The sequence below is a fragment of the Muntiacus reevesi genome, chromosome 7, assembly GCF_963930625.1.
Source record: "Muntiacus reevesi chromosome 7, mMunRee1.1, whole genome shotgun sequence".
NCBI classification, from domain to species: domain Eukaryota; kingdom Metazoa; phylum Chordata; class Mammalia; order Artiodactyla; family Cervidae; genus Muntiacus; species Muntiacus reevesi.
In genome coordinates, this window is record NC_089255.1 from 14410324 (window position 1) to 14426419 (window position 16096).

General features: G+C 37.9%; 1 protein-coding gene across 3 annotated transcripts in view; it reads left to right on the forward strand.

Moving 5' to 3' along the window:
* The window catches only part of MAP2K5 (mitogen-activated protein kinase kinase 5), a 261148-nt gene that overhangs the window by 131018 nt on the left and 114034 nt on the right, over nucleotides 1-16096 (forward strand). For all 3 annotated transcript variants that reach the window (XM_065940825.1, XM_065940823.1, XM_065940824.1), the window contains exons 14-15: nucleotides 13403-13476; nucleotides 14435-14485. In XM_065940825.1, the coding sequence (XP_065796897.1) occupies nucleotides 13403-13476; nucleotides 14435-14485 (125 nt within the window). The remainder of the gene's footprint in view (nucleotides 1-13402; nucleotides 13477-14434; nucleotides 14486-16096) is intronic.

Genomic DNA, 16096 nt, shown 5'->3' on the forward strand with positions numbered 1-16096 from the left:
CTACTTGGGGTGGTATGTATCTTTCTTTAAATATTTGTAATCACATTGAATCAGATCACCTAATGCACATCAGTTTTGAAAAAAAATAGCCATTTTCCATTGATACTGTATGATCAGTGTCAATAATTAACTGATATTTCATACTTTATTAAAGTTAAAATAGGAATGCAACCACAAAGATTATATGGTAAGTTTACATTTAATTTTAAAAGACACTTTGAGGCTGGTTTTTATTTAGTTACAGGCTCCTCTAGAAAACCACCTGCGGCATGACACTGATGTCCTATTTGTAAGTTCTGCCATTTGTCCAGCTTCCTAATGGTTTTCTAATAGTTTCTCCTAATAGTTTATCCATGCGTGTCTGCTCAGTCGCTTTAGTCGTGTCTGCCTCTTGGTGACCCTGTGTGGTGTAGCCCACCAGGCTACTCTGTCCATGGGGTTCTCCAGGCAAGAATACTGGAATGGGTTGCCATGCCCTCCAGGGAATCTTCCCGACTCAGAGATCAAACCTGAGTCTCTAGACTGCTGGATTGGCAAGTGGATTCTCTTCCACTAGTGGCACCTGAGAAGCCCCTAGTAATCCTCTAAGCACTTCAGATGAGCCTGCCTTGGAGGTTATCAAGAAGAGTGAAATGGCTAAAATTTATGGAGCAGAGTCCTGGAGAGGAAGGAATGTGCAGAGAAAGAGCCCAGGAAGTTATGTGGAAGTTGCCTGGAGTTTTTGGCCAAGTATCAGCCTTTGCTTTTGTAGGGTGAAATTTTACAAAGCTAGTAGAACTCATATAATGAAATTTGAGTCTGATCTAATATATCAGATGATTCACATCTTGACTTTCTAGGATAAGAGTCATTGTCATTACTGATTCTACAGAGCAGTAGCTTCAAGTATATACAGTGTATGTTTCTCCCATTTATTGTGTTTATTCAATGATTCATTGAGCACCGTTTCTTTGACAGGCACTGCTAAGCACACAGTCTCAGTTAATTTCTATAACAACTTTTGTCAGTGTAGGAAGATCAGATATCACCTTTAATCTTATATATCATACATTCACATATACATATTCACTCTCTCATACACATGTGCCCTCAAGTCCTTTTTTGAAATAAATAAGCTATAATAATTAAGAATTTATTTAGTTAGCCTAAGTCTGAATTCATGTGATGGAATTTGAAGCAAATGGAATCTTGTTATGTTGAAATTTGCTTCAAATTCCATCACATGAATTCAGATTTAGGCTAACTAAATCCTCTAATTCAAGTTTCACTTTATCTGAGTAAAATAATCCACCTTATATCTGAATCATCAACAAACCTAGTATATAATCAATGAATTTGTCTCTTCCATGTTTTCACTTAAAACATACAATTTCTATAATTCTCAAGAATAGTTCCAGGAATACTAAAATAATTTTTGTTGTTGTTTTGACTTGTTTTCAACTTCATTCCAAGCCATAAACAAGAGCACAACAGATTAGGCAAGAAACATTACTTTTAAGAAGACAGTTGTAACTGTGCTTATTTTAATGCAATTTCAAGTTACAGAAAACAAACAACAACTGAGAGCATACAGCTTTTCATTCAGCTCGCTTAAAAACATCATAGTCTTTCTTCTGTAAGCAAAGCACAAAAAAGATGCGTCTTTAAAGTGACTGAGTATAAATGGCAATCATCAGGGCAGATGTAAGTCATTTTGGTTTAATCAGGCCATTAATTATTAGGGTTTATCAGTTAGTTTTATTGAAGGCAAAGGAGCTTAAATGAATAGTAGAGCATTGATTTTAACTGAGACATTTTCTAAAAGAAAATACAAATGAGATGTGTAGAATCTGAAATTATATACAGGTCCTTTTCATACCACTGAAAAGAAACAAGCTGCATTTAATGTAGACCATAAACCTTTAGTGAAAAACCAAATTAACCCTAATTCCTTTGCATTATACATAAAATAATTCGTTTTAGTGTTTCCTAATTTGAGGTTTGCTTTGTGTTGGCCTCGAAGTCAACATTATGTCAGATAAAGTGAAATGAAGGTTCAATGTAAAGTTATCCATTTGTGATATCAGGTATTTCCTATCTTCTTTCATTTTAGAAAAATCTTAGTCATTTTATACAGATAAGGCTGTATAGGAGTCAGTGTAGATTCCTGCTGGCCAGATCCTCTCAGAAAAAGCAGAGGTGATGCAGAAAGTGCGTGTTTTTGCCCACATAGCAGTGCCTGTCAAAGAAATGGTGCTCAATGAATCATCGAATAAACACAATAAATGGGAGAAACATACACTGTATATACTGGAAGCTACTGCTCTGTAGAATCAGTAATGACAATGACTCTTATCCTAGAAAGTCAAGATGTGAATCATCTGATATATTAGATCAGACTCAAATTTCATTATATGAGTTCTACCTAAAGGCAGGCTTCTTCCAGAAAGACAAGTGCTGTTCACAGAAGAACCAACAATGATCCAATCACATGTGTCTCCTGTCACAATATTTTCCTAATCCTTTAGTGAGATTTCACAGTAAGGTGGGCTTTTTAATGATGATGTGACAAACAGTGGAGTTGCAGCAGTGTCAGCCTGTGTAGATTATCAGTAGTTATGATGCAGTTGTGTTTAACAATTTGGAGTGAAAAGTGAAAGTCACTCAATCATGTCTGACTCTTTGCAACCCCATGGACTGTAGCCCACCAAGCTTCTCTGTCCATGGAATTCTGTAGGCATGAATACTAGAGTGGGCTGCCATTTCTTTCTCCAGGGGATCTTCTGGATCCAGAGATCAAACCCAGGTCTCCTACATTGATTCTCTGCAAGTAAGTTAACTACCTTGGCAGTATCAAGTTTCACACTCTTTAAAGGATTACAATAAAGCCACTCAACAACATAATCCAAATATCTGCCATCTAAGTAAAAATCAGCACATGAAAAAAAATTTTTTTTCTTCTGATAGTGAATGAAAGACCATAACCAGAAAAATAATCAGTCAATAGAAATGGGACTCTCATGAGGTGGATGAACCTAGAGCCAGAGTTATACAGAGTGAAACAAGTCAGAAAGAAAAAAACAAATATAGTATATTAATACATGTATCAATATATGGAATCTAGAGAAATGATATTGATGAACCTTTTTGCAGGGAAAGAATGGAGATGCAGATATAGAGAATGGACTTGTGGACACAGTGGGGGAAGGAGAGAGTGGGATAAATGGAGAAAGTAGTGTCAACGTGTATACATTATCATGTGTAAGATGGATGGCTGGTGTGAAGCTGCTATGTAGCACAGGGAACCCAGTCTGGTGCTCTGTGATGACCTGGAGGGGTGGAATGAGGGAGAGGGGAGGGAGGCTATGGAGGGAGGAATGTATGTATAATTATGACTGATTTGCATTGTTGTATGGCAGAAATCAACACAACATTGTAAAAAAACAAAAACTTTTTAAACTTAAATTTAAAAAATAGGCAAAATAGCAAATTACTTAGGAAGAAAAAGCCAATCAAATCTAGAAGGAAGATACTAGACAGACATCCAGATACCAAAACTTGGAGCCTGCTTTGTGTGCAGAGTCCAGATCTGCTGTGTAAGAGACTTGCTAGTTGTTTATCTGCAGTAATTCAACCCCCATCAACTTTTCTTTCCACATACTCCTCTGTGATGCAGAGGCTGGTCTCTGCAAATAACATGTCAGAGTACCCTTGGACTGGTGGCTCTTTGTTAGATTCTGCCAGTAGCAGGCAGTAGAGGGAGACCGAGGTGGGAATCAGAGCCAGTGGTCTTCCTGGTTTTGCACCTCCTGCAGCACCACCTCAGCACTGGGTCCTGACCCAAACACCCAGCTTCTGGTAGCACATGGAGAACCAGCCCCAAATGCTCCCTCACAGATATGACCTGCAACTGGGCAGTGACCTCTTCTTGGAGGTCTGAACACTGACTCTTCAGAGCTTCTCTTCTGAGTTCTTGGGACTTCCCTGGTGGCAAAATGGTAAAATATCCACCCACAATGCAGGAGACGTGGGTTCGATCCCTGGGTCAGGAAGATCCCCTGGAGAAGAAAATGGCAACCCACTCCAGTATTCTTGCCTAGGAAATCCCTTTGACATAGAAGCAGAAATCTCTCTGAGGACAAAATAGCTGCTTCCTTAAATTATTACCCTAGTTTCATTTTCTAGCCCTCGAATTCCTATGTAGCAAATTTCCTATATTAAGTTCTTTATGTTAAAAAGGAAATGGGACTCTCCCATTAGCTGACAAGGACTTTAGAACAGTTATTATATTAATAAATATACTAAAGGACCTCAAGGAAAACATGAGCATTATGAGGAGAGAAACGGGAGACAAAATCGAAGGGAACTTTTAGATATGAAAAATAAAACACCTGAGTAAAAAATTTCACTTGATGTAATTAACAATAGGTTAGAAATTGCAGAAGAAACAATTTGCAATCGATGTTAGAAACATAGAAATTATCTAATATTACTGCAAAGAAAAAAAAGACTTAAAAAAAATTAAGCACCAACTCAGTGACCTTTTGAGACAGTACCACCCAAGTCTAGGATATATGCGTAAGTAAAGTCTCAGAAGAAAAGGAAAAAGAAGAGGGAGCAAAAAATAATTTGAAGAAATAATGCTTCCCAAACTTTCCAAATTTGATGAAACCCATAAACCCAGAGATCTGAGAAGCCTAACACACTTCACCAGGACATATACAGGACCATACCAAAGTACAAATAAAAACTTTAAAGCCAGTAATTTTTTTAAATCTTTAAAATATTCAGAGTAAAAGTAATACATTAAAAAGTGGAACAGAAAATGGGAATGAAAGCGGACTTCTTTTCAGAAGCTATGCAAGCCAGAAGACAATGGAAACACATCATTAACATACTGAAGAAATAAAAATCCTTTAAATCCAGAATTCTAAGTAAATATATTTAGAATTTAATATAAATCTAATATAAAAAGAATATAAATATATTCTAAGTAAATATATTCTTCTAAATAACAGTTAAATAAATACTTTTTAAGGCAAATAAAGAAGAGAGAATCCATTGCCAATAGATGATCATTATAAAAAATGTTAGAGGAAGTTATTTAGGCTGAAGAAAAATGATACCACATTGATGTAGACTAACAGTCTACATGAAGAAATAAATAGTACCAGGAATGATATACCTGTGGATATATAAAAGGCCTTTTTTTAAAAATTTTTTTAAAAGATGATTATTTAAGGCAAAAATAAAGACTATATTGTCACGTAGAGGAAAGATAGGTAATAGTTTCACAAAGGATGGGAGGGAAACATACTGTTCTAATATTCTTACATTATCAATTAAATACCCTAATATTATTTGAAAGTAGACTCTGAAATGTTAAAGAAACATTGTAATCCCTAGAACAGCTGTTAAAACAGAAAGAAACCTTCCAGTGGACTGGCAAACTTTAGCCCACAGGTCAAATTTGACTCACTACCTGTTTTGGTAAACAAAGATTATTGGAGCACAGCCGTGTTCACTTATTTACATACTGCCTGTGATTGCTTCTGTCCTACAGTGGCAAAACTGAGTATTGGCCTCAGTACCTGAAATGTAGTCCTCTACAGAAAAAGCTTACCAACTTCTCGCTTAGAAGCCAATAGTAGAGATCAGTGGAATGCTAAAAAGAGCCAAACTAATCCAGAAGAAGGCAGTAAAAGAAGAAGAAAGGAACAAAGAACAGATGAGACAATTAGTAAGCTAGTAGAGTTGAACTCAACCGTATCACCAATTACATTAAATTTGAATGGTCTAAATACTACAATTTATAGCAAAAATGTCAGATTGGTCAAAAAAGTAAGACCCAGTTGATACTGTCTGCAAGATAACTTCCTTAGATATTAGTGACAGAGAGGTATTATCCAAACACTAATCATCGACTTTTTAAATCAAAATTATTACAGGGTTTATTATATATGTTGAAAAGGAAAAAAATCACCTAAAAATAACAAAGAAATCAGCAGTTGCCAGAGGTCAGGATGGAATTGACTATAAAGGACATGGGGAATTTTGGGGGGTGATATAAATGTTTCATATCTTGATTGTGGTGTAGTTTATATGGATGTATACATTTGTCAAACTCATTAAGCTATATATTCAAAATAACTGCAGTAAAATTGGTTTTTAATGAATAAAATTGATTTAAAAAGCAAAGTTAAACAATAAAATTTCTTTTCAGATATTATGAACTTGCCAGCAGTTAAATCAGAAGGAAATATAGCAGGTTATGTTGATCTTTTCTGAATGCTGCCTTGAAGACCAGACTGTTTTAAATTGATTTCTGAATCAGTAGATCTGAGGTATATACACACAGACAACACACATACGTATATACACATACATATACACAAGGATTGGAGAAGGAAATGGCAACCCACTCCAATATCCTTACCTGGAAAATCCCATGGACAGAGGAGCCTGGTGGGCTACAGTTCGTGGGGTCACAGAGAGTCAAACACAACTGAAGTGACATAGCATACATACATAGATCTGAGGTGGAATCAAAAGTGTTTTTGTTTTTTTTTTTTTAATGCACAGCCACGCTTGGAAACTCTCTAGTTACATAATTCTCATTGTTTTTACTATAGAAAGCAAATACCATTTAGAGTATACATAAGCAGTGGTATTATCCTGAAATCTCATATACACTATTTTTGGTCAAAATATATACCAACAGCTCCTTAATATGACTCTTCTGAAGGGTAGAGACAGGTCTTACTCAGGCTTCTCTCCACAGTGCCTACTATCATATCTGGCACATGCTAAGGCATTAGTAAATATTTGTTGAATGAGTATTTTTGAATGCCTGTACGTTCTCTCAGAATGAACAATATCATTCACAAATGTATTCATTAATAGTGAAATATATTTATTCTGAAATATATGCAATTGGATGGGAAAAGATGGAGCTCCATCTCAATCCGAATTCATGCTTCTCCAGGTATACATATTTGCCCATTTATTTAGTGGGAATATTCATTCACGATTTATTCAACAGATACCATTTCTTATCCGTATCAGGCACCATTCTAAACATAGAATTGAACATAACAGATCACGTCTCTGCATTCATGGAGCTTTCCTTCAGAAAGGGAAGACTGAGAACAGATTTACATGTACTTGTATAGGGTGTAGATAATGCTAAGTGTTAAGAGGAGCATTGAAATAGGGAAGAGGGAGAATGAATCTCTGAGGTTGGACGTATTGCTCTTCATAGTGGATGGTTGAGGAAGGCTTCTCTTAAAAGGGTAACATTTGAGCAGAAACCTGGAAGAAATAAAAAAAAAAGCAAAGGCTCAGGCCATGCCTGCTTATATATATGGGAGCAAACTATTCCAGTGGTACAGAACCACAAAGCAGGAGCAGGCCTGAAAAGGCGGCCAGTGAGATAAAGCAGAGCAGGCAGGGAGAGCAGTAGGAAGGATGAGAGTACAAAGGTAATTGGGGCAGCTCAGAGAAGCCTTCAGAAACCATGAGGGCTGCATTTTGCATTGCGAGACTCCTAGAGGTTTTAGGCAGAGGAGTGACATGAACTTCCAGATGTTTGAGCTGGTTTTAGGAAAGGCAGAGGAACCAGAGATCAAATTGCCAACATCCGCTGGATCATCGGAAAAGCAAGAGAGTTCCAGAAAAACATCTATTTCTGCTTTATTAACTATGCCAAAGCCTTCGACTATGTGGATCACAATAAACTGTGGAAAATTCTGAAAGAGATGGGAATACCAGACCACCTGACCTGCCTCTTGAGAAACCTGTTTGCAGGTCAGGAAGCAACAGTTAGAACTGGACATGGAACAACAGACTGGTTCCAAATAGGAAAAGGAGACGTCAAGGCTGTATATTGTCACCCTGCTTATTTAACTTCTATGCAGAGTACATCATGAGAAACGTTGGGCTGGAAGAAGCACAAGCTGGAATCAAGATTGCCGGGAGAGATATCGATAACCTCAGATATGCAGATGACACCACCCTTATGGCAGAAAGCAAAGAAATAAAGAGCCTCTTGATAAAAGTGAAAGAGGAGAGTGAAAAAGTTGACTTAAAGCTTAATATTCAGAAAACTAAGATCATGGCATCTGGTCCCATCACCTCATGGGAAACAGATGGGGAGACAGTGGAAACAGTGTCAGACTTCATTTTTCTGGTCTCCAAAATCACTGCAGATGGTGATTGCAGCCATGAAATTAAAAGACGCTTACTCCTTGGAAGGAAAGTTATGACCAACCTAGATAGCATATTAAAAAGCAGAGACATTACTTTGTCAACAAAGGTCCGTCTGATCAAGGCTGTGGTTTTTCCAGTGGTCATGTATGGTTGTGAGAGTTGGACTGTGAAGAAAGCTGAGCGCCGAAAAATTGATGCTTTTGAACTATGGTGTTGGAGAAGACTCTTGAGAGTCCCTTGGGCTGCGAGGAGATCCAACCAGTTCATCCTAAAGGAGATCAGTCCTGGGTGTTCATTGGAAGGACTGATGCTGAAGCTGAAACTCCAGTACTTTGGCCACCTCATGCAAAAAGTTGACTCATTTGAAAAGACCCTGATGCTGGGAGGGATTGGGGGCAGGAGGAGGAGGGGACGACAGAGGATGAGATGACTGGATGGCATCACCGGCTCAAAGGGCCTGAGTTTAAGTAAACTCTGGGAGTTGGTGATGGCCAGGGAGGCCTGGAGTGCTGCGATTCATGGGGTCGCAAAGAGTCAGATACGACTGAGCAAGTGAACTGACTGACTGACTGACTGACTGACATGGTCTTATTTAGGTTTCAGGGCTTTTTTTTTTTTTTAATTTTTTCTATTTTTTGGCCATGCCATGTGGCATGCAGGATCTTAGCTCCCTGACCAGGGATTGAACCTGCACCCCCTGCAGTGGAAGCACAACATCTTAACCACTGGACCACCAGGGAAGTCCCTGATTTAGGTTTTAAAAAGTCACTTTAGCAGCGCTGTTCATGACAGGCTGTAGAGCAAGTGTGAAAGTAAGGAGACCAGTTCATTGGCCTTATTAGGGAATGAGTACATATAGTCTGGCAAATATGCCTCTTCATAAACATTGAATAGATTTTATCAGTCTACTTACTGGACTTTGGAATTACTTTCTTTCAGCTAGTATTTTACCTAAATACAGCTTGAATTTACTGCAGTAGCAACAGAAATTATTCCTGAACATAAAGAAATATAACACTTTTTATGACTTGGTTGATTGCCAGTAGATGAAAATAATACTTTATAGAGTGTTTGGCAGTTTAAAAGCTATTTTACATTCATTATTTCATCTAATCCCCACAATTTTTTAAGATACAGTAACTTTTATTATCTCCCTACAGAGGTGAAAGCTAAAACATCACATGCCTAGTCCAGAGTTACATTTGACAGGGCCCAGAAGACTAAAATCCAAGTCTTATGTCTCCATTGAGTCAGTCTTCTGTCTCCTCACCTGAATCCATTGATTTTGTTTAAAGGGATCTGTTATGGTCCAATGTCGTTGGGGAGGGGATCACTTATACTAGCGAATTTAGTGTATTGTTTAGGAGGCCATCAACCAGTGAGCAAAGTGTTATACATCTTGGATATATCCTGTATCCTCACACAGGATAAATACGAAAATGTGTAAAGACATTCCTCCCCTGTGAACTTGTTACTTGGTGATATCTTTAACAGTAAATATGGTAAGTAATTACTGGTTTAAATTTAAAAAAAAGGTGTTACATGCTCAGTTCTAAATGGTACAGACAGTAAATGCCTTAGCAATTCAAAGAAAGCAGTGATTTTGGTAGCCAAGTAGATTTGTTAACAGGGAGATGGAGGATGGACAGGAGTTGAGTTGAGTTGAAGGATGGACAGGATTCTGTCAAAAAGTATCAAATAAGGATTTCTAAACCCAGGAAGGTTGAGGCCTGGGACACGGCATGAATGGTGGCATGGTCATGGTGTTTTAGAGATTTGTTTCTTTTGAGACAATGGCTAGACCAGTCTAGTTGGAATACAGAAGTTGTTTAGAGGATAGCTGTATGCCTACTGCTTTCATTCACAAACTATTTCTGAAAACTGAATTGAAAAATAAATGTGCAAAATCAGGCAGTAGGCACATATGTAAGTTTAAAAAAGGTATTGGAGAGCTGAAAATGCTGTCCAGTTCTTATTTACACCTTGCTTTTCAGAACATAATCTAGAAATTTTGCTGTTTTATTCTTTTCTTTCTGTTGGTCCACTTAAGTCAAATGTGTGTCTGATTAAAGCTAAGGATTTGTTCATCTTACCATACCTTGTGATTTTCAGGCAGCCCCTTCTTCCAGGAGCTCAGAATATTTGTTCATTAACTGTCTCCATCAGATGTATGGCTTAAGAGTGGTTTAAGGGTGCTGTGTTATGCATAGCTGCTCAGTCATGTCTGACTCTGCAGCCCCGTGGACTGCAGCCTGGCAGGTTCTTCTGTCCATGGGATTCTCTGGGCAAGAATACTGGAGTGGGTTGCTGTGCCCTCCTCCAAGTGATCTTCCCAACCCAAGGATTGAACCCAGGTCTCCTGCATTGCAGGCAGATTCTTTACCATCTGAGCCACCAAGGAAGCCAAAGAATACTGAAATGGGTAACCTATCCCTTCTCCAGGGGATCTTCCCGACCCAGGAAAGGAACCAGGGTCTCCTGCATTGCAGGCAAATTCTTTACCAACTGAGCTACCAGAGAAGCCCAGTTTAAGGGTATCAGTATATAAAAGAGCAGATTGTCCAAAAGAAAAATATTTAAAGTTGAGGGCATGTAGTGAGAATTAAATTTGGAAAATAAGACCAGGCTTTGTAGAGACTAACATTTCTTCCAGTTCAGCAAATGTTTATTGAATGTCTACTGTGGCTGTCTATGATGTGTATTTTTTGCGCAGACTACTGAGGCTGCACGTATAAGACTACTTATATGCAGAGTACATCATGAGAAACGTTGGATTGGAGGAAGCACAAGCTGGAATCAAGATTGCCGGGAGAAGTATCAATAATCTCAGATATGCAGACGACACCACCCTTGTGGCAGAAAGTGAAGAAGAACTAAAGAGCCTCTTGATGAAAGTGAAAGAGGAGAGTGAAAAAGTTGGCTTAAAGCTCAACATTCAGAAAGCAAAGATCGTGGCATCTGGTCCCATCACTTCATGGCAAATAGATGGAGAAACAGCAGAAACAGTGGCAGATTATTTTTTTGGGCTCCAGAATCACTGCAGATGGTGACTGCAGCCATGAAATTAAAAGACGCTTACTCTTTGGAAGGAAAGTTATGACCCACTTATATTAAAAAGCAGAGACATTACTCTGTCAACAAAGGTCCATCTAGTCAAGGCTATGGTTTTTCCAGTGGTCATATATGGATGTGAGAGTTGGACTATAAAGAAAGCTGAGCACCAAAGAATTGATGCCTTTGAACTGTGGTGTTGGAGAAGACTCTTGAGAGTCCCTTGGACTGCAAGGAGATCCAACCAGTCCATCCTAAAGATCAGTCCTGAGTGTTCATTGGAAGAACTGATGTTTAAGCTGAAACTGCAATACTTTGGCCACGTGATGCGAAGAGCTGACTCATTTGAAAAGACCCTGATGTTGGGAAAGATTGAGGGCAGGAGGAGAAGGGGACAACAGAGGATGAGATGGTTGGATGGCATCATTCACTCAGTGGACATGGGTTTAGGTAGACTCCGGGAGTTGGTGACGGACAGGGAGGTCTGGCGTGCTGTGGTCCATGGGGTCGCAAAGAGTTGGACACGACTGAGCGACTGAACTGAACTGAGGCACATTTGAAAGCACAACCCTCTTCTTAGGGAATTCACATTGGGTTTGCGGGGGAAGTCAGAGAGTATTTTACTTCCTCCTTAGGAGAGAAGTTATACAGTGAAAGTGTATTTAATATGATGGTGGTATAAGGTTTATATTGAAATTGGGGAAAACTAGAAGCAGGGAGGCAAGTTGGTTAAAAAAGCTTACACATGCCTAGGCATACTGACCTGTTTTCAGAAAGGCCCTCTACAAGAAGTGTGTCTTATCTGAGAGGGCATGCTACAGAGGCATAGTCTACAGCTAACCCCTGATCACTGAAACATAATCATTGACAAGATAATGCTATGTGTTCATGGTTTCCATTAATTTATTCTCATCTATTCAACAAATATTTATTAAGCATTTCCTGTATGACTGGCCCTCTTCAGGAACTGGTATCTAGAAGTCAGTAAAAGAGTCAAAGTCCCTGCCTTCATGGAGTTTATATTCTAGTGTCAGGCAACACCAAACGAGCACATGTGTGAGAAGATGCCTGTCACATGAGAGGTAGAGTTCAGTAAACGCTGGTTACTGAGTTTGAACCTGAGGTTTGAGTTAAGTACCTAGTCTTGGCAAGATATTTTTTGGGGGGTACCCTTTTGCAGATTGGAGGGGCAGAGTGAGATTAACTCACAGTTTTTGTTTAGATGTTACATAGAAATTCTGAGTCTTTTGTTCAGTCTCGGAATAGTTATGGTCATATATTCTATTGAATACGGCAAGCTGTCTGTTCCAAACCACTTTTACTGCTGAAGATGAAATACTGAAGCAGGTGCTGTCCTGTACCAACAAAAGTGCTGTGGTGTCATCCTGCTTGGATGGTTTTTGTTGGCTCCTTGAATTCCTGAAAAGGCTTATTGTTGTCACTGACGATGCTTCACAGAAACGCTTTGTGTCTGTTTAGCCGACTGCCTTGGCAAAAGCTATGTCAGTTCTTTTGTTAACTTTAAAAACAGTCAAAATGATATAAGGGATGAGAGGGATAAATAAAAGACTTGATAATTGCACGTATGCACACACACACATACATCTTTTAGGTCAATTTCTGAGGATTATCTGAAGTATGGTTTGCATGTAAAACTAGGAAAAAGCAGTACTGCATTCACGCTTTCAGATATAACCTGTTACCAGCAAGCATTTTGAATGATTTTTTCTTTATTGGCTTCCCTTAGGCCTTACTTTTTTGGTGGGAGAAGCAGTTTCACATTAAGAGCAAAGCTAAGCCTTCTTGTACAAATTTTATGCAAGAAGGCTACATTTTCTTATCGACTTTTTCTGAAAGCTGGAGTAGGATGTTAGGTGTGTTTACTGTTGTTGGAAGCAAAGATTTTGTTTGACTTTCACATGAGATAAATAAACTCTTGCTTCTACAGAAACCAAAAATGGTTGGAAGTGAGGGAGTTAGGACCTTACATTTTGCCTCCAGATAAAATGCTTTGCATTAAATTTGTGATTAGAATTCTAGGTTGAACAGATGATGTCATTTCTGCAGTATGGTTTGGTTGGTGTGCGTGTGCTTTTCTTAGAACAAGCTCAGTAGATATGGAATTAGTTACATGGGTTCATGGGTTTTTCTGGTCCCTTTTTAGATGTGAAGCCCTCCAATATGCTAGTAAACACGAGAGGACAAGTCAAGCTGTGTGATTTTGGAGTTAGCACTCAGGTAGGTCTTTTTCCTCCTAATCTGTTCTCATCTCTGTAACATCTACTTCCTATTTTCATTCTCTCTCTGGATTGAAAAATCACCTAGCTGCCAGACAAACAGAATTCTGCATCTTCTCGTCGGCTGGGATTGTGTTATTCATTTTTAATCTCTGAGCGAGTTGCCTTCATCAGAATATGATTGTTCATTGTTTAATGACAGTAAAAACTGCTGATATTGTAATTACTACTTACGAATAGCAAACTTCATTGATATGCAGCTTTGATATGAAAGTGTTTTGGCCAGACAAAAGGGAGGGCAGAGTGGGAGCTGTGCCTGGGGAGCCCAACTGGCCCACAATAAAAATTAATATTGGGAGCAACAATGGTGGAGGGCCATTACAATGTGCAGCACAAATTTTAATTAATTTCCATTTTGGGCCTCCCCTGAGAACCCCGGTGATAGTGACCCATGAGCGTGCTGTGATGTTGATTTGAATTGCAGCCACCTTTACTCCCAGCCAAACACGAAGACCAAAGCGAAGGTCATGGTTGTATTATGAGTTGTCAAAGTCTGTTATCCCTCCAGCGTATTTAGTGTTCGTTTCATTCTGGTAAGGCATGGGGCTTCATTCACATCTGGAGCCATCTGACTAAAAAATGAGTGTTCAAATTCTACTTCAAATTGACTTTTTATATCAGGCGGGTTTGGGGTACTAAAGCGATAAGCATCCTGCTTAAGTGAATTGTTGAAGGTTATCTGCTATAAACTATAAAGCCGTGCTTGTTTAAATTGGAAATCACATTCAAAAGAAAAGAGATTTAATCATTTTTAATGCCTTTGTAGATAAATTTGTTCCCTTTTACATAATTTTTAGTTGATTTATAGAAATGATGATTGTAGGTTAAATGAGGAATAATTGCCCATTTTATTTCCACATTATCTTTATATTGTTCTAACAGACTGTTTTGTCTCATAGCTGGTGAATTCTATAGCCAAGACGTATGTTGGAACAAATGCTTATATGGCGGTAAGTAAACTTATGCAAAAATAACATTTAAAAGCAACATCTTTATGTACTTCGTAATGTACAATTCTTGAATTAAATCCACAGCTTTAGCCTAACAGATCATAAATTACAAAGTCAATCCAGTCATGATTTGATTTTTAAGTCTTCCTAAAAGATGTTAGGGTTTATACAGGAGCTACCAACTTCTCTCACTTTGTTGACTTAACTAGTTGGTTCGAGTATAAAATTGTTTTTAAGTGTAATCCTACAGAAAAATTGCATCTTACAGCACACTGGCTACTTTGCCTCATTGCTTATTTAATTAACCTTAAAGTATATCAAAATGTCAGTCAATAAGATCAACTGTTTTTTCCAGGAATAAGCATGCTTCCACACCAGATGAAAATGAAATTATTAATTAAAAATTAAATTATTACTTATAGGTTTCTGAATGTAAGGATTTAGCAGACATTTTACTGTCAAACTTGTATGTCTGTCTTCTGTTTATTTGAGTTCATGTCTATTAAAACATAACTTATTAGTCCCTCTGAAATAAATTTACCAGGAATAAGAAGCATAGAACTATTTCAAATACCACTGTGGGTTTGACCTTTTTCTTTTGCCTGCCTTTTAAGTAAGGGAAGTTATCTTTGTTCATAAAATTGCTTTTATTTATTGGTTTCCACTTTCACTTCAAGAGTAGGGTGCTAGGAAATGACAAGCAGGAAACTTATTTAGTATTTTGGAGCAACAATTTAATATCTTAGGTTTAGTTTTTTGATGAGGGTTCTAGATTTATTCAGGTAGTCAGTTTCACTCCAAGTAGTCTTTATAGTTAAACAAATTATGTATGGAACCTTGGATCTTATCCTCAATGTTCTTTATTCATATATTATTTTGTTAAAAGAATGCTAATAAGGATAGAACCCTGGATCTTATTCTCAGAACAATGCAAAGCATTTTTTAAATGGAGATACCAAAACAGTTAATTTTTGCCTTGCATTGTTTTTAAAGAAAATTCATTATATCTCATTTCTCTGGGTAATATGACAAAAAAATCTCTGACATCATCATACCTAGTTTTTAATATTTATTTATTTAGCTGCATTAGGTCTAAGTTGCGATGCATAGGTTTTCCCCATGGCATGTGGGATCTTAGTTCGCCAGCCAGGGATCAAACCTTCATCCCCTGCATTAGAAGGCAGATTCTTAACCTCTGGACCACCAGAGAACTCCCCATACCTGTTTTTTATAAAAACTTAATCACCCTCCTGGCTCTACCAGCTTAGCTGAGATTGGTGAGCCACCCTTATAATTAACAAAGCCATGCCAAATGCCATGTCAGTTCTATTTTTTTCTAATTTTTTGTGATTTAAAACATATAACTTTTCCACTCTCCATCGTGTTCTTAGTAGTGTTAGCTCTAATAATTAAATTGCGATATGTTTGAATGTACAAATCTAGGTTACAGTTGTATTTCCCAGGTACACAGTAAAGAAATGACTTTTTTTTTTCCTTTTTGTGTATGGATATATGTGATGCATCCATCTCTTAATTGAAAATGTAAAGATTAAAGTTATGAAACATTAGCTCATATTGGCAAAGTTAAATTGCTTTGCTTCTTGGGCAAGG